At 40.6% G+C, this 19,557-nt stretch overlaps 1 protein-coding gene across 1 annotated transcript; it reads left to right on the top strand.

Annotated features, from left to right (window-relative positions):
• Nucleotides 1–1,468: 1,468 nt before the first annotated feature.
• LOC123102004 (PH-interacting protein) lies at nt 1,469–18,260 on the top strand. Its single transcript, XM_044523258.1, has 24 exons — nt 1,469–1,766; nt 2,540–2,615; nt 3,699–4,069; nt 4,554–4,705; nt 4,872–5,108; nt 5,869–5,978; nt 6,054–6,131; nt 6,225–6,331; nt 7,001–7,095; nt 7,179–7,303; nt 7,394–7,581; nt 7,774–7,849; nt 8,268–8,436; nt 8,628–8,698; nt 9,649–9,729; nt 9,803–9,873; nt 10,196–10,292; nt 10,631–10,690; nt 11,709–11,763; nt 11,853–12,253; nt 12,343–14,019; nt 14,275–14,847; nt 14,931–14,989; nt 17,754–18,260. Exons 3-24 carry the CDS (start codon nt 3,702–3,704, stop codon nt 17,947–17,949), a joined length of 5,046 nt encoding a protein of 1,681 aa, XP_044379193.1. The 5' UTR covers nt 1,469–1,766; nt 2,540–2,615; nt 3,699–3,701; the 3' UTR covers nt 17,950–18,260.
• Nucleotides 18,261–19,557: the final 1,297 nt, after the last annotated feature.

The following is a 19,557-nucleotide window of genomic DNA, read 5'->3' as shown; positions in this document are numbered from 1 at the left end:
GGCGACATCGACCTAGGTGACATCAGCAACCGTAGCATGAGAGAGAGAGAGAACAAATAGAGGACTGACTGGACAAGGAGGTCGTCGAGGGAGGAGACAAGAGGAGGCGACATGTGACGACAAGAGCAGTGACATCTAGGACTCTAGCAAAGAAGTTAGATGAGTGGGCAAGAGGAGACAAGCGATGTGAGCGAGATAGAGGGAACCGACGGATACATGTTGGGTGTAACGTCTTTAATAGGATGTGTCCAATGACATTTTTAGATCGTAATTATAGTATTAAGTTAAACAATAAACATGAATAGAAAAGAAGGACAAACTCAGTATTTTCCTATGTGGAGGAAAGGGGGTGTGCTAGATAGAAGCTGATCCCATTGAGTTATATTCCTTGTTTTTGAATGGAACATCGATTGATTTTGAATTTTTCTTTTTTTTGCTTCTTTATTTTCTTTTCACCCCTCGCATTTTTATTATTTGTACTTAATCATTTTCCTTTCTTATTTTACCTATAATATATTTTTTCTTTCATTCATTTGGTCATCGACTCGTTTTCCTTTTCTTTAATTTACCGTGCCCAGAAAAATATTGTTGTGTTTTACAACTTGTATAGAGCACTAGAGTTTGCTTTTATCACCAAAAGAATTTGCTTTATCCTCAGCACATTACTTTTATGAAAGTATACATACAAGCAATAAAAGAGACGAGCATTTATGTTTATATTATATCTTTTCAGAATATTTCACCATTAAAAAATACCTTTTACCCATTTATTGTTTTCTGGCACCGTTTGGTCTAACTCTCCCCACCCCTAAGTGTGTTGGCTCTATTCTAGGGTTAGTTGTTGCATTCTTATCACTCCTTGATTTCTTCTCCACCTATCTCTCAATCCCTCCAAATTGGCGCGGATTTGCTTCCAATTTTTGGTAGCCAAGATCGCTATCAGCCCACCCACGTCAGCCAAGTGTGATCGCCTTCAGATAGACCCATCCGTCCCTCCAATACCAGGGCCTCTCACTGCTGTGGTGAAGGGAACGACAATTGCTGCCCTGCAAGTAGGGCGTAAGGGGACAGCTGCTTTCGTCGTTGTGCTTCACCTCTGCTCCCCATTTGCCGACACGACCGTGAGTCACCGTACTCCTTGCTCAACACCACCTCTGACATCGCTTCACCGTTGACCGAAAACACGCGCTATGGTCGATCCCCGTTCTAAAGCACACAACACCGGCCCTCCCGTGGCATTTCGGCACCACCTTTTATGAAGCCACCGACATTCTCCTCTGCGCGGGAGGTACGGACCTCATGCTGCTGCTTTCTTAGAAAATCGGTGCCAAGTGCGTTGGGGAGAAAATTAGGGATAATATAGTGAATCAAATACAAGAACGGATACGTGTAAACCTTGACACCGCCACGTATATACGGCGTATAAAAAAGGAAAAGAGAACGTCGCACGCCCGTGGTGCCCGTTTCCGTTTCCTAAATTGCAGCCTATTTCCAACCTTTTTTTTTTTGCAGCCCTATTCCCTCGACCGAGCCTCCCTCCCGAGCGAACCACCAGAGTCCTCACCGAGCGCGACAGCTAGGGTTCCTGGCCGGCCCTCCGCCGCGGCGCGACCAGCCGGCCGAAGCCTCCGCCGCCCCGCCGCCCGTACAGGATCCCTCCGTCGAGCAACCCTCCCACCACCAGCAGCGCCTCCCTACCGGGACCCGCCGCTCCCGCCCGGCAACGCCGCCGCCCGGGGCCACGCCGGCGACCGGTCCGTAGGCAGGTAGCCACCCCTCCTTCGTCCTCCCCCCCTCTACCCTCATCCCCCCTCCCTCCTTCCTCCTGCATCCACTCTTTGTTCAATTTCTCCCCCTGATTTTTGTATTGGATGAGTACCTGCTTTAGATTTGATAATTGTGAGAATATAACGATGGTTATCTCTTGATGAGTACTCGCCGCATGATTTTCCGAGTGCATGTCCAAGTTCATTCGCATGTGAAAGGATTTTGCCTGATAGATGTTTGTGATAATGCTCCTAGGGGCAAATGCTTACAAATTGTAGTTTTTTTTTCCAGATGAGCAACTGTTTTGGTTTAAACATGTTAGCAGTGAAACACGCGATGACTGATGATATATGAGAAGGAAAAAGATTAAGTTGTTTTATCTGCACTGCATTGACCTGAAAAATCAAAGCTTTACAGTAGCATGCAATTTGAGAGAGCAGGAGCTTTGTCTTGGTTATACTGGCTGAAATGGGTTAACACATTACATTAGTACTAGTGGCATGGTTGGCATGATAGATGTCGCAAATATTGCTTATGATTGGGAATATGGTGGTACTGTTACACTGTGTTGTTTTTTATTTTAACAGTCAGACTTGAAATATTACCGTTTAAAGTGACTGTTTCTCCTTTTTCGTGTTAGCTGATTGATCTTCAGGTTGCACCTTCCGTGTTATGCCATGATAGATGTACATCTAACTAATGATTTGATTTGCTGCTCCATATTCATTTTGCACTCACTAGAAGTCTAATTCTATCCCTTTGGAACTTGTAGTTGGAACAGGGCATCGACGTTGTCAATTGGAGGGGCTTGGAGCTGCTTTGGCATCTACAGTAGAGCAAACTAGAAGGTAATCTGCTGTTCCTAGCTTCTTATACATATATTTTTTTGTGAACTAAAAAAATAGTAAAATGTATTCCCGTATTGGCGCTTTTCCAAAGCGAATTTACGTATCCATATCAGCCCGATGCTGATACACGTATCCGTAACAGTGCATTTTAGTATGTCTGTTTGCTTAAAGAAAAGGCTGATTATTCAAGTATAATGTGATAGCTGATTAGAACATTCTACCGTGTCCAAGTTCCACATTGTAATTTTGTAGGCTCGGTAATATTTTGTACATCACTCATATGCGTTTGTGTGCTTGCTTCAAACTAACATCAGGTAACTCTGAGCCATACTTGCATGTAAAAGTTGAAATTCTTGTGCAAACAATAACTGGATTATTAATGAAGTTATCAAAAATTTAGATCCCCCCTCCTCCCTCCTCTCGATAAACACAGCTTGCATGTAGCACTGCTCGATTCCCTAAACAGTATCATCTTTTCAACAATAAATAGAAACATCGTAAAGACATGCAAATGGTAAAGTGGTACTGTATATTACAACTGAAGTTTTATGCTGTATACTTCTAAAATGAAATGTATAGTGGAACTATTTGGATATACTCCTTTCAACCTTGGTCAAAATGGTTATATGTTGCCACACATCATTGTGCATGCATCTACGGTTGTGAAGAGCTATTCCTCATACGGGACTTTTGTGCAGTGGGGTAACATGTACCACAAACTGGTCGTTCCCCAGTTCTGTAAACTGCAGTTAACCGATGTCACCTCACTAGAAAATTTGTTTTCTAGTTCAACCTAAAATCTATTCATTTTCTCCATGTCTCATGATCTGCAGCTTGCTTCCGTTCTCTGAATTACTTTTAACTGTTAGTGTCTTTATATGTGTGCTTTTTACTCTGCAATATATATTCTCCACCATTACTATTGAGGAAGTATAATTTTCTGCACCTTTCATGTCCATTCAACATTGGACTTCTCTACTTGTGTTTTACATCTTTGGCTGTTTGTTTCTTAAGCTCGTCCAGAACTCAATTCCTCTTCACCAATATTATTTTTTAATTATGCTTTATTGCTTCCAACTTCAGGTTATGTTTGCAGACATAGATTTTAGAAAGCACCAACCTTCTGGTAATGCAACCTCTACTAGTATGGTGCCCCTGGATGTTCCAAGTCAGGCACCTGAGAAGATTAATTCTCTGAATCAAGTGATTTCAGCAGATGTACCATGCAAGGCTCCTGTTGATTTTGATACGAGAGAACTTTACTTTCTCATTGCGCACTTCTTATCACATGGTCCATTAAAGCGGACTGCTGGAGAACTTTGCAGTGAACTCCAGGAGCATCATCTGCTTCCTAGAAGATATCATGCTTGGTATTCGCGTGGTGGTTTCCATAGTGGCGAAGAAAATGATGACGGTGTATCACTCCCTTTGGATTACCTCAAGTTAGTTGAGAGGTAGAAAATGCATCACTCTATTTTTTTGGTCAGCTTGCATCTATTATTATTCATTATTATCCTTGTACTAAACATATTTGAAAGGGATGAACTTAGTAGATTCTGCAAGTAATGAAGAACTGGAGATGCTTCCGTGTTGTTTGAATTCTTTAGGAAAGGACTGGAAAATAGTTTAATACATATCCAGTATATAATGGTGATATATCCATTTTGTTTTCTCTTGTGGAGCACAAGTTTCCTCCAGCTTTTTTCGAACTTATTAACAATGATTCTCAGTCAGTATTTTTGTGCGACTAATCTAGAACTGATGAAACACATGATTCTGAATTGTAATTATTGTTTGGTAAAGGCCAGCCATATAATAATTAGCATAAAACAGATTATTACCAGAACAATTAACTTCTTATCTGCCTTTTTTTCTTTCTTAATGATCACATGCAATTGAGGTTTTTGCATACTAAGGTCTACGTTTCTTATTTTGTAGATATCCCCACATTGGTAAAGACCACTTGGTAAAGCTTTTAAAGCAACTGATGGTTGGTTCCTGCCACCCAGAGAGCTTGATTGGAGCTGTGTCTCCAAATGCTGCTGATGTTCCAACCCTTCTTGGCTCCAACTCATTTTCCCTTCTTGCATGTATGTACATTATGTTCTCCCCCCCCCCCCCCCCAAAAAAAAAATTAAATTGTGCTATTTATGTTTGTTGCAACTTAGTGAGTTTTGAAGTTTCGATAGGTCGTTTTATGTTCAGTAAAATTTTGTGCTGTTACTTCTGTACTGATGCAATTTTGGATCCTTTCAGCTAATAGGGGCCGGCAAGAAAAGGAAAATCACAGGTTGCCGACGTATCTCCGTTGGCCACATATACAGGCTGATCAAGTTCATGGTTTAAGTTTAAGAGAGATTGGTGGCTTCACTAAGAATCATCGAGCTCCTTCTGTCCGTGCATCATGTTATGCCATTGCGAAGCCATCTACCCTTGTTGAAAAGATGCAAATTATAAAGAAATTGAGGGGACATCAAAACGCTGTGTATTGTGGTCAGTTGAATTTCCTCGTTTACTGAATTTAATCATGTTCAAGTAAATTATTTTAATACTGGCAAAACTTCTTTGCACACCACTTGGACAACATTTACTGAAACACAACCATTTTTTGGCTCAGGGACACTGAATACACTCTGGCCATTACAGCAATAGTTTTTCGAATAGCCAATTTTCCCTCATAAACTTACTGAGCCTACCTGTGTTGGTGCCATGTCGCATGCCACACAGACATACTGTACACGAGTCCTCTAGTTGTATCTATGGTAGAGGGCACTCAAAAGTGGGTTAAGATTGATGCCAACTTCCAAGAGCAAGAATGATTTTTTTACCCCTCTTTACAATACCACAATTTTGTGGCGTCTGTGAGCTGAATCATTATTATATGGTGTGTTCAGCAACCGCCATCCAAGTAAATTGTCCAGGGCCTAATTTTCCCTTCAATATTTGGAGTTCTGTTCATATGCCAGTCAATTCTATTAATGCCATCTATACCAGTACATGCTTTGTCCTAACTGAATGCCAAGCCTATTTAATATTATGGGAAGTTCTTACAGTGGATTTATGTTTGAGGGGTTACTCAATAAATGCCCACTTTCTGTTTCTAAAGACCGTATTGTTCTCCATACTATATCACCAACAGAGGCAGCTGCTTCTTCCTTGTCCTAGTAGTTTTGGTCAAATAATTGTAGTTGTCAATCTGTATATTTCCCTTTAAAACGCTGTAATGTTTCTCACACCATTCCTGTTTCCGCAGCTACTTTTGATCGCACAGGGCGTTTTGTTATTACTGGTTCTGATGATCGCCTTGTTAAAATTTGGGCAATGGAAACTGCATTTTGTCTGGCTAGCTGCCGAGGTCATGAAGTAAGTTTGCTTATTGCAATGCAACATTTTAAATATTCACAACCTTTCACTAAATTACACTGTTTCCAAATTAAGGGTGATATTACTGACCTCGCGGTGAGTTCCAATAATGCTGTGGTAGCATCTTCAGCCAATGATTTCGTTATTAGAGTGGTAAGATAAGATTGCTAATTTCTGTACTTCCTAATAAGTCATGACATCGTTCTTTCTTCCATTTATGTTTAATGAATGTGGTCACTAATGCAGTGGCGTATACCTGATGGCATGCCGATCTCAGTGTTGAAGGGGCATACAGGGGTTGTAACTGCTATTGCATTTAGCCCAAGGCCAGGTGCTGCTTTCCAGCTATTGTCGTGAGTGTTTCTTTTTTCTCCTCATGTTCCTGATAGTATAGTTATTTAGTCTTTACAGCTATTTCGTTCATGATTGTACATAGTAGCTGGATGACAACAGCTGTACAGATGGAAAAAAGAACCTGTCAGTATGTCCTGTCTAATCTGCATTAATTTTACTGAAGCAAATGCTTGTTTACATGGAGTTTAAAGCTTGGTTTGTCAAAATGAGAAGAAACGAGTCAATACTGGAAAGCATATTTGATGCATTGCTCATTTTCATTCTACCTACATTCTTACTCAGAGCAACTATAGTTACTAAACTTGCAAGTTATATCACTGCTTCCACCATATAAAAAAGGGCAGTCCGGTGCACGTAGCTCCTGCTTGCGCAGGGTCCGGGGAAGGGTCCGCTCCAGCTTCCACCATATGAATAAAAGAAGGCACGCTGGTGTTCTTTCATGTGCTATGTTGCACATGGTAGACATTGCATTGTGCTGTACTTTTCATATCCTGTTTAATTGCACATACATATTATCAGATGTATGGAAAAGATTTTTTTTATGTTCTTTTGATAACACCTCACCATTGGTCCGCTGTCTGTACATTTACATTTGCTATATATACGGTTCTTCTGGCCTATTTTAAGTTCTTTACTCTCCCTAACTTGGCACATATATTGAGGAACAGATCATCAGATGACGGGACATGCAGGATTTGGGATGCCCGATATTCTCAACAACCTCCACGAATATATACACCAAAACCTCCAGATGCTGCCCCTGGTTAGTTCATTGAAACATGTCTATTGTGTTTGCATGTGTAATGCCTACATTTTATTATTCCAACCGCATGGTGTTGATGTCAGGGAAGAGTGGTGATGCATCTTCCAGTGCTGTTCAAGTTCAACCAATAAATCACCAAATCTTGTGTTGTGCATTTAATGCCAATGGAACTGTGTTTGTTACTGGCAGCTCAGACACTTTTGCAAGGGTGTGTTTTCTTTTATCTATTGCACCTGTGAACTTCTGATTTTACTACCAAAAGGTGAATTGCCCTTTTCATCGCCAGTGTTGATTTCAGGTGTGGAATGCTTGCAAGAGTAGTTCTGAGGAACATGACCAGCCGAATCATGAGATGGATGTATTATCGGGCCATGAAAATGATGTAAACTATGTGCAGTTTAGTGGATGTGTGGTATCTAGATCCTTTTCATCTGAAGGCAGCCACACCACTAAGGAAGAAAATAATCTTAAACTAAGAAATTCATGGTCAGTAATTTTTGTAGTCATGGAATAGTCATTCACTTATTTTTATGTAATCCTTCAGGTTATTCACCTCCTGTCTTACATGCTCTTACGGGTTTCTGTAGTTTCATTCAGCTGGTTTCTTCTCATGTCCAACTGGTGGTTATTGTTGGCTTCAGCAGTTCTAAATCATCCTATTTTGTCTCCTTTTGCCAGGTTCACACATAATATTGTTACTTGCTCCCGTGATGGCAGTGCAATTATATGGGTTCCACGATCTCGGAGATCGCATGTAAGCAAATGGGACCTAAAACTCTACAGTTTTGTACTTTTACTCCTGATGACCATTGTTCCAGTGCATTGTGTGTATGGCTTATTTGCATCACTGCCCATTCCGGACGCTACTACACTAATATATGTATTACCTCCTGAATGGCGCCCATATATTTTCTGATACATTGTATATTTCCCCATCGTGTCACATATCAAATAACTAGACACTTTATAATAAGACCTGGTATAAAAGCAACTTGCTGCAGTGGCCAGCTTAATAATGTGCCCTATAGTTAATGTAGGTTTTCTGCCTGGTCAGTTGGATTAGCGTGTGTACTGGGAGAAATGTAGCTGGTAGTTGGTGTTATAGTGTTACCTTATAGCTCCATCCCATTCGATATAATGTTATGCATAACTTGTTCCCTGCACCAAACCAGGGAAAGATTGGACGATGGACACGTGCTTACCATCTCAAGGTCCCTCCACCTCCAATGGCTCCTCAACTAGTTCGTGGTGGCCCACGACAAAGACATCAGCCAACTCCTCGTGGTGTCAATATGATTGTCTGGAGTTTGGATAACCGATTTGTGCTTGCTGCTATCATGGGTATCCTTATTTGACTTTGTATATTTTTCATTATGATCATGCTGATATTTAGCCTTTCTTTATTCCAGTGTTTGCATGTATTGCCATTTGTGGTTCCTAGTATTCCTAGTGTGCGGAAACTGAGTTTTGTTACATAGTTTATATTTTATTGTTCTCATTTGTATCCTTAAAGTATGTCTTACGTTCTGCAGACTGCAGAATTTGTGTTTGGAATGCTTCTGATGGGAGCTTAGTACATTCACTGATTGGCCACAAGGAATCTGTAAGCATGCACCATTCAGTTTATGCATTAAAATTACTTTTGGTTAATGACCTGCATAGCATGTTTACTAGTATTTCATGCATGGTACTTTTGGTCAGTTGGGTGCATATGTGATATGTGTGAATTTTATCGCTTGCAATTCTTAACTGGTACACTATTCATCATCACTTAATGAAAACATAATTAATCGAATCGGTGTGTTCCCTTAGTAAGTACTCCCTCTGTTCCTAAATGTAAGACGTTTTTGCTGTTCGTTAAAAAACGTCTTACATTTAGGAACAGAGGGACTATATGCTGGCAAGCGGCATGGATTAAAGATGATAAAGTGTAAATGGAACTGAAAAACTAGGACATTGTGGTTTTAGAGGCGTTAGTTCTTTTTCTGAAGAATACGAAACTACAAATTGCATTATAAATTATTGCCACTTTGCGATTGAAGCATTAATTCTTTTTTCTTAGTTCTTTTGGTTTTTAGTTTTTTTTATGTGCTAGGGTTTCCATTTAGTAGCTGTAACAATATTGTCCTTAACCCCAATATTGTTTTATTTTATATTTGATCAGCGCATTTCGCATCCATTTTGTTGTCCATTTGTGATACTAACTTCTGAACCGTTTGTGCTTTGGCTGCCAAGACTGTTTCACATTAATAACCTTCTCCTTATGATGCTATAATTCTTTGTCCTACGTCATTGTCGACCTTGGTTTTTAAAACGAACATTTTAGGTCTAGAAATGGATTATTTTTGGTTAGCACCATCAAAGTTGCATGACTTCCATGTTCATTTCTATTTTTTGCATGGCTTAATGGATCTAGCACCTGCACCTTTGTTTGGTGTCAAGTGCAACGTTGTGATTCCATTCCCTTTCATAATTTATCTACACTTTTTTATTCAACCTCTTTTATTTAAAAGGTTCACAATGAAACGCTCTTATGAATTTCATTATCGACAGACATTTGTTCTTGATGTGCATCCATTCAACCCTCGTATAGCAATGAGTGCTGGGTATGATGGCATGACAATCATCTGGGATGTAAGTTCCTAACGAGATCTCTGTAATCTTAATCACTATTTCAGTCCTCAAAATGTGCTATTTCTTTATCCAGATATGGGAAGGAAAACCTGTACAGATCTATGAAACCGGTCATTTTAAGCTAGTTGATGGCAAGTTCTCTCCGTAAGTGTCACTGTCGATTTTCTTTGTATTCTCAACAAATTGAACCTTTTGTTTTGGCCCTTTTACAAGTATTCATTCTTAACTATTCCTTAATGCATGACCATTCAGCTAGTAATTTATAAAACATAGAGAAGAATGAAGAAAAACACCAGAGAAAAATCAACTGAATTGAGATATTTCTGTGTGGGGTTGGGATGTTAACATAGAAGGAAGCATCATTTCCATGCCAAATTAAAATTTGCACTGTTTATCAATTACCATAGATTGCTGAATTTATTTTATGTGTTGTGTTATCCTGATGTGTCGCTGGATGGACATTTAGGGATGGAACATCACTTATCCTCACCGATGAGATTGGCCAAATATTCTTTATTGGTACAGGGCAGGGTGAGTCCCAGAAGGATGCGAAATATGATCAGGTACACAAACTGTTACTGATCAAGTTATTGGGGAGAATGCCTAGTGCAGGCCAATGTTGGTTGCAATCATGCAAACTGTCATCTCAGTGCTCATGTGAACAGTTGGATGAGGCACAAACAGATTCAATATTTTAATTCAGTTTAATCATTCACAAAATTATTCATCATGTGGCACTTTAATCCCCTAAACTTAGTCCACCAAAAGCTCATTCAGCAGTTCACACTGATAGTTTGCATCACTGTACCAAGATATGTTTGCATTGGATATGCCCCCTGTTTAGGGAAATATCCCACCTTTTATTCAATCATTGACGCTCATCATTCATGTTTTGCAATAGTTCTTTCTTGGAGACTATCGACCCCTTACTCAAGATACAAATGGAAATGTTATTGATCAGGTTCGTCTGAAGATATGAATCATCTGTTCTTTTCTTTGCGTTAGCTAATTTAGTTGTTTTGTTTCTCTAAAATTTATGATATTTTGTTCAGTTTGTGAAACTAACTCGCATCAGAGTAATCTATCATGTATACAGTTTCCAAGATCTGTTTCTAAAATAGAAATTTTCATTTTGTTATGTTCTGAAGATCAGATAGAAACATTTCATTGGGTGTTGCTTTCAAGAAAACTCCCTAGACTTGTGTTCGTCATAGTATATGTTTAATATTATGTCAGATGATTTGGACTCCTTGCTATTTGTTAGCCTCCTTGTGACTGCCAACTATACTTCTGAAGTGTTGCCATCTCGGTAGCTGAGCAATGTGGATTATAAAAAGGAGCGTGCACTGCTGCTGATTGGCTGAAAGTTTCACTTTGATGGCAATCTTAAAAGCATTCAACATTGAAGTTCTGTTATTGCCTACTACAGTATGTTCTTATAAGTAAAAAGTATCCCGCACCATATCTGATCACCTCACTTGATGTGTTTTCCAGTTAGCTGTAATATTTAATATGTTCCATACATCAATGATCTTGTGGGGCTACGGCTCGCATCTCATCAGGAGTCATACAAAGGGTTTGATGTACTGTCTGTAACTGGTCTCTTTTTAGTATTGGTGGTGCTTATCCGGAACAACCAAAAAGCAAACATCACAGTAGTAAGGAATGTTGTAACATGCTAAAACATACTCCCTCCGTCCCAAAATTCTTGTCTTAGATTTGTCTAAATACGGATGTATCAAGTCACGTTTTAGTATTAGATATACCCGTATCTAGACAAATCTAAGACAAGAATTTTGGGACGAGGGAGTATAACTCAAGATTTCAGAAGCTATTGGACACCCATTTGAGCTGGTTTTGAAAAAAAAGGACATTGGTCCCTTGTCATACGTGCCCGTGTGAAACTATATTTTTCTCTGTTCACGAAGTGCATCATGAGCTACCAGGTTTTGTTTACACTGTTTTTCTTAATGTGCCAGGAGACACAGCTCCCACCTTATAGGAGAAATATTCAAGACCTTTTGTGTGACTCGGGTATCTAACTTCTCTACTTTCTATCCTCTGCATAGTATAGTAATTTTACTGGGTTGCACATGCTTATAATTGTTATTTGCTAATTGCAGGTATGATGCCATACCCAGAGCCTTTTCAAAGCATGTACCAGAAACGGCGATTAGGTACCATGGGTATTGAGTGGCGGCCTCCCTCTGTAGATTTTGCTGTTGGCCCCACGTACAATGCAACCACTGGTGAATACCAGATCATCCCAGTCATTGATCCAGATAGGTGGGAGCCACTTCCAGAGATACCGGACTTCTTTGAGCTTGAACCTGAGATTGAAGTTATCTCTGATGATACTGATTCCGAGTACAACGGCATGGATGACAAGTCTAGTGAAGGAGAACAGGAGAATTTGAGTGGTGATTCCTCTGGTGCTTCATACTCAAGTGCAGAGATTGATGGGAACAACCTTAGCGATAGTGCTAATCTTCGCAGATCTAGAAGAAAGAAGAAAAAATCAAAGGTAAGAGGCAACAATCAAAGACCATGCCACCTTCCTTTATGTTGCATTACAACCTTTTGACTTGTTTTCCTTTATTACACCTTCTGCAGGCTGATCTTGTGACTTCATCTGGTCGGCGAGTTAAGAAGAGGAATTTGGATGAGCATGATGCTGCTACTGTGTCAAGGTCACACAGAGCTAGGAAGTCTAAGAATGGTCGCTCTAGTAAAAGGAAAAGATCACCTAAATCTAGGGGATTGCGACCTCAAAGACGCGCTGCTCGCCATGCACTCAGTTTTTTAACAAAGATGGGAGCTTCAACAGATGAGGATGAAGAGGACTCAGAGAGTCTCTCAGACAGTGAATTGAACACGGAAAGCATTGAAGCTGAGCCGTCAGCATGGTATAGCCGGCCAAGACTTGGTAGAGAGAGTAACCAATATGATTCAGAAGATGTTACACAACCTTCTCATTTCACTGAAACTCGGGGGAGTTCTGGAAATAACAGAAAACTGGTCCTGAGGATACCACGCCGTGATTTAAAAGTTGAATTTCCATCAGCTGTATCAGTCATGGGGGGCAGACATGGATCAGTTGAGCCGGAACTAGCTTTTGAGCCTGGAAGTTCCTCTGTTTGCAAGGCTGACCCACCTGCAGATGGAGGTCAAAGCACAACAACCTCTGGTCTACATGATGTTTCTTCTGTTTATAGTAACAGCACAATCAAGTGGGGTGAGGTTAAGCAGCGATCTTCAAAGCGTTGCAAGTTTGGTGACTCTTCCGCTGGAGACATGTGGCCCTCTTCAAATAATGCAGTTTCACAGGATGGTGGCAAATCTGGTGTTCAGAAGACACCTCATGAATATGGTAACGCCATGCAACAAACGGTTGAGCAGACTGTACAAAAGAGTGAACGTGCAATTTGTCTGGATAGCATCCATGAAAATCACGATACTGATGTTTATAGTGAAGATAATTTACTTGGTGAAGAAAGGACAACTAATAACAATAATACTCATGTAGAGGAAGTAAACAACAAAGAATGCAACCAACAGTCCCACAGTACTACTCAGTCTACTATCAAACTGAAGTTAGTCAGGTCAAGAGGCATTCCAGATGCAAAAGGTTCACCGGACAAATCAAAGACTACTGCAGTAGGGAGTGACGTGAACTCTGAGTGTGATAAAGTTCCCATGCAGCATGATGAGGATCCTACCACCAATCAACATATAAGCAGTGACTTCCCTAGTGCGTCTAGAGATTTCCAGGAATGCACAGATAAAAGCACTGGTTTTCATGATTCAAGGAAGTTCCATTCTGAATCTGGGAAGACGATTGCTGTGTACCAAAGGTCAAAGTTAAGTAAGCACAAGAAAAAATTGGATTCAGATTCTGGCAATGGAGATAGTACCTCCGTCTCCAATGATGATGGTGGGTATCAACCTTCAGAGTACAGTCCTGTTGCACCTGGTACTGGTAATTTGCGAAGAAGCACAAGGAGGTCATGTGCATACACTGATGGTGGAGCAAGGAATGCTATCTCTCATGTGAAAAATTCTTCCCATGAAGCATCAACTAGTGGGAGACAAATTGGTGCAGACGTGCATGAGTGGGGTTCACCATCAAAGACTGCTGGTTTAAGGTCTACTAGGAACAGAGTTCCTGATACACATTCATTGGCAGAAAAGCCTCAAGTATCCTCGAGTTGTTGGTTGATGTTGTTGGAGCATGAAGATATTTACCGTTATATTCCTCAACATGGCGATGAGGTTATGTACCTGCGACAGGTAATGTTATTTTCTGTTTTATTCTGTGATGGGATGACTTTGGTGCAAATAACTTTTAGCTGCAAAAAAAAAGAAGTTTTCCTGCTTCTCATTTCTACCCACCCCAGCTGAAACGTAACTGGTTGAATTTTTTTGGGGACGGGTGGGTGCATGTATTATCAATTTAATACAAACAGATGGGCCATTGTGGCTCCGAAAATAGTATCTATGAAGTTATTCTTGTCATACTATTTTGTGATTGCTTTTTTTTTTCAGGGCCATGAAGAATATCTTAAAGGAATGCGATTATCGGATAGTTGCCCATGGAATCGGATCAAAGGCCTTAAAGCTGTAGAGCTTTGCAAAATTCAGGATCTTTGTTATACCACTTATAAAGGGTCTGGTGAAAGCTGCTGTAAATTAACACTTAAATTCATTGACGACACTTCAAGCGGGTTTAACAGAGAGTTTGTAATCACATTGCCTGAGCTGGTTGGCTTCCCCGATTTTCTGGTGGAAAGAACACGGTTTGAAGCTGCTGTTGCGCAGAACTGGACTATCAGAGATAAGTGCAGAATTTGGTGGGCGAATGATGAGGGAGGAGGAAGTTGGTGGGAGGGACGTGTGTTGGCAATAAGACCTAAGTCACCTGATTTTCCTGAGAGTCCATGGGATAAATATGCCGTACAGTACAAGAATGATGGTTCAGATCATCTGCATAGCCCCTGGGAGCTCTATGATGCTGATAGCCCATTGGTTCCATGGAAACATCCACATATTGATTCCAGTATTAGGAATAAATTGTTATCAGCAGTGAATAATTTACAGAACAAGTCTCGCAGAAACCAGGTAAAGTCAAACTACTATATTTGTGCACTCTTTGATTACTCTTGTTGTTGTTGACTCTCTGGTATTTCTTTATGGATTTTCAGGATCACTATGGTGTCCTGAAGTTGGATACTGTTGCAGGAAAATCAGAGTTCATAAACAGGTAACTCGTGAACAAATGCATTCAGTTCTGATGAATTTGCATTTCTTTTAATTTAGCAACACAAGTGAGAATAATGACTAGTGTGAAATAATCATCATTAGGTATAGAATTGATGGAAATTGAAGGATAACAGATTTCTCGTATACATATTATGAAATCACATTATTTTGAACGGGTTAACATAATGCCTATATTTGTGTGATTTTTCCCAACTAAAGGTTTGTGGAACTCTACAACAACAAAGCCTATCGGTCCCAAACAAGTTGGGGTAAGCTAGAGTTGAAACCCATAAGATATCGAAACCAAGTCATGGTTCTGGCACGTGGATAGCTAACTTTCACGCACTCCTGTCCATGGCTAAGTCTTTGGATATTCCAGTCCTTCAAGTCTCTCGTTACGGACTCCTCCCATGTCAAGTTTGGTCTACCCTGACCTCTCTTGACATTACCATCTCACATTAACCGTTCTTATGCACTGACACTTCTGGAGGCCTGTGCTGAACATGTCCAAACCATCTTAAACGATGTTGGACAAGCTTCTCTTCAATCGGCGTCACCCCAACTCTATCATGTATATCATCACTCCGGACGTCGTTCTATCTTGTGTGGAGCACATCCATCTCAACATGCATGTCTCTGCTACACCTAGCTGTTGAACATGTCGCCTTTTAGTTGCCTAACATTCATTGCCATATAACATCGCAGGTCGAATTGTTGTCCTATAGAACCTGCCTTTTAGCTTTTGTGGAACTCCCTTATCACAGATAACGCCAGAAGCTTGGCGCCACTTCTCCATTCAGTTTTGATTTGATGGGTCACATCTTCGCCAATGTCACCATCCTTCTGCAGCATCGAGCCCAAATACTGAAAGGTGTCCTTCTAAGGTACCACCTGCTCGTAAGGCTAACTTCCCTGTTCTCGTACCTAGTAGTACTGAAACCACACCTCATGTACTCAGTCTTAGTTCCACTAAGCCTAAAACTTTTTGATTCTAAAGTCTGTCTCCACAGCTCCAACTTCCTATTAACCCCGTCCGACTATCGTCGACTAGCACCACATGGTCCGCAAAGAGCATGCACCATGAGATATCTCCTTGTATATCCCTGGTGACCTCATCCATCACCAAAGCAAAAAGATAAGGGCTCAAAGTTGACCCTTGGTGCAGTCCTATTTTAATTGGAAAGTCATCAGTGTCGCCATCACTTGTTCGAACATTATCGTACATGTCCTTAATGAGAGTAATGTACTTTGTTGGAACTTTGTGTTTCTCTAGGGCCCACCACTTGACATTCCAGGCCCTCTCCAAGTCAATGAACACCACATGCAGGTCCTTTTGCTCCTTGTATCTCTCCATAAGTTGTTGTACCAAGAAAATGGCTTCCATGGTCGACCTTCTAGGCATGAAATTAAACTGATTTTTGGCCACGCTTGTCATCCTTCTTAAGAGGTTCCCAATGACTCCCATAGCTTCATTGTATGACAACAACAACAACAAAGCCTTTAGTCCCAAACAAGTTGGGGTAGGCTAGAGTTGAAACCCAAAAGATCTTGTAACCAACTCTAGTTCTGGCACATCTTCCACACACCCCTGTCCATGGCTAGTTCTTTGGTGATACTCCAGTCCTTCAGATTTCTCTTTACGAACTCTTCCCACTCTCTTGACATTATCAGCACGCTTTGGCCATCCGCTATGCACCGGAGCTTCTCGAGGCCTGCGCTGAATATGCCCAAACCATCTCAGACAATGTTGGACAAGCTTCCCTTCAATCGGTGCTACCCTAACTCTATCTCGTATATCATCATTCTGGACCCGGTCTTCATTGTATGGACAAGCTTCTCTTCATCTCAGAAGATGTTGGACAAACTTCTCTTCATCTCAGATGATGTTGGACAAACTTCGCTTCATCGTATGACTCATCAGCTTAATTTCACGGTACTTAGTACAACTTTGAACATCCCCTTTTTTTTGAAGATTGGTACTAATATACCCCTTCTCCATTCTTCAGGCATCTTGTTTGACCGAAAAATGAGGTTGAAAAGTTTAGTTTATGGAACACTAAGCGTAGTTTTTTTAATGATTATTTTAGATGTTGCTTTTTAGGAAATGTGCGCAAACACTTCTACAAACTACCTTCTATTGTTGGCGTATCTAGTAGCGTGCATAAAACTTAGATTTGCTAATTTCTGTTATCAAAGTAAAATAAATGCCGTTTTGACATGAGAAGATGCTGCCTGTGCTTGTACAAGGCCTCATTTTCCATTTCTATTATGAGGCATAGTTGTTAGAATACAATGGATGTTTCTTTAGACAAAATTTAACCAATGCATACACTTCTTTTTTTATGTCGTGTGTTGCATTAAATTGTTTTGTTATTTACTCTTTTCCATCCATATGCTCGTAGGATGAGTATCTAGAATATTAAAAGGCCCTGTATAAGTATAAATAAATGTTTATTTCAAGGTTTTGATAGTGCCAGTCCTTGCAAAATACTCCCTCCGTCCGAAAATACTTGTCATCAAAATGGACAAAAAGGGATGTATCTAGAACTAAAACACATCTAGATACATCCCCTTTTATTCATTTTGATGACAAGTATTTCCGGACGGAGGGAGTACTATAGAAGTAGCTTTTTTTCAGACCTGGTGCCTCCTTGCCTGAGCATTGTTGGTTTAGAAAATTATGAGTATATATTGGTGCTTTTTATCGATGAATGATGAAGTAACATCCATCTAAAGATAGATATTTTTGTGTGCAACAATTGTAGGTTTCCTGTCCAGTTTTCCATGGAGGTGATCAGGACAAGACTGCAAAATGGTTACTACAGAAGCGTGGAGGCTGTCCAACATGATGCCTCTGTGATGCTTGCCAATGCCGAGTCTTACTTCTCAAAGAGCGCGGACATGACCAAGAAGCTTCTCAGGCTATCCGAGTGGGTCGAAGATAACATCCTATCACTTTAGGGGGAGGTGGCCTTCTTCCTTGTTCTTGTTGATTGAGAAGATGACATCTGAAGCAAGCATAGTTTTGTTAGACGAATGGGCCAAAGTAAAGTAGTTCGCTGGTTGGGAGGAGATAGAGATTCATCTTTACTAACAACTGTCGCCATAGTTCTGAAAGAAAAGCAAAATTAGAAAGAGAAGATGCTAGCGTCGTGAAATCTGTCAGAAAATGCTTTAGCAGATCATTGGATTTGTATAGACTATTGTGCATCATCAGTCAATCAGTAAAAACGCAAGGCAAATAATCGGTTGGGTAGAATATTCACAACTTAGCTATTGCTTGTCTTGGGTGCCTCAGGACTAATGCTTGTCTTGGGTGCTCCAGATAATTGGCCCAATAATCACTTGTTTGCCGCCACCTCCCTCCCCTTCACTGGCCCTTGCCCTGCCCCCTCCCCCCGTTGTGGCCGCACATTGCATTGCATCGTCCACGGGATGACTACCATAGTGGCCGTGACTCCTACAGAGATAGCAAGGGAAGGGACCAGTGAACGCGACCAGCAGAGTGGCCGTGATGACCGGCGTCGGGGTCGGCCCCTATGTGGCTTCGGCTCCGACAGTGACGCGCACCATCCGTATATATTTAAAATATATATATTTAGAAACTACATCCGTATAGAAATCTAGTGATATACTTTTCATGACATATAACACATATTTAATTCCTCAAATCGACGATCTAGAACTACGCGAATGACTTATTCACCGAGACGGAGGTAGTAGAAGTTTGATGGATTAAGTGGGATCCCCCTTAAGAAATGTATATGTATTTCTAGTTCATAAACTGCAGCCTACGGACAAACATGCTTGCAAGTTATTTAAGCTACAATGCTAATTATGCTAGTGAAAATCATCTGGGGCTACATGCAACCAGATTGTACACCATTTGCTAACAATGGTAAACTTGACACCTAACATGACAAAATGACAGTAAATTTGTGAACACACAATACATCTAACAATAGTAAAATCTGTTAATACATAGCACATCACAAATGCCAAACTTGACAAGGCTGCATGGCTATATGCTCTGAACATCGGCGACATCATCTTTCTTCACATCATGTGAGGAAGCATCCAACAACACGACCCATGAAAGGGCCCGCAAGCAAGTGGTCACCAATAAGAGAAGCCTCAGCTACTACTCCCTCCGTTTCAAATTACTTGTCTTGGATTTGTCTAGATATGGATGTATCTAGCACTAAAATGAGTCTAGATACATCCGTATCTAGACAAATCTAAGACAAGTAATTCGGAACGGAGGGAGTAGAACTTAGGGGATGAACATGGTCATAAGCTGGCCCCTAATACAGGCCATCGAGGATAATCATGTACGCACATTGCGAACCCCACCACACTCGAGAGGAAAGCACTTCGTGAAAGTAGCTGCATGGCGCATGATTGTTCATTAAGAAAGTATTAAAGAGGGTAACACACTTGAGTAAATGGTAAAATAGGCCAAATTAAAAAGGAAATATAACGCTCCCCAGAAAACACTGATTGAATTCTCAGAATCTGAAAATTTGTATGGGGAACAACATCACTAGGAAATCCCTTTCTTATTAATTT

The sequence above is a fragment of the Triticum aestivum genome, chromosome 5A (assembly GCF_018294505.1).
Source record: "Triticum aestivum cultivar Chinese Spring chromosome 5A, IWGSC CS RefSeq v2.1, whole genome shotgun sequence".
NCBI lineage: Eukaryota > Viridiplantae > Streptophyta > Magnoliopsida > Poales > Poaceae > Triticum > Triticum aestivum.
The sequence above is the reverse complement of the archived record's forward strand: the minus strand, read 5'-3'. Positions and strand labels throughout refer to the sequence as shown.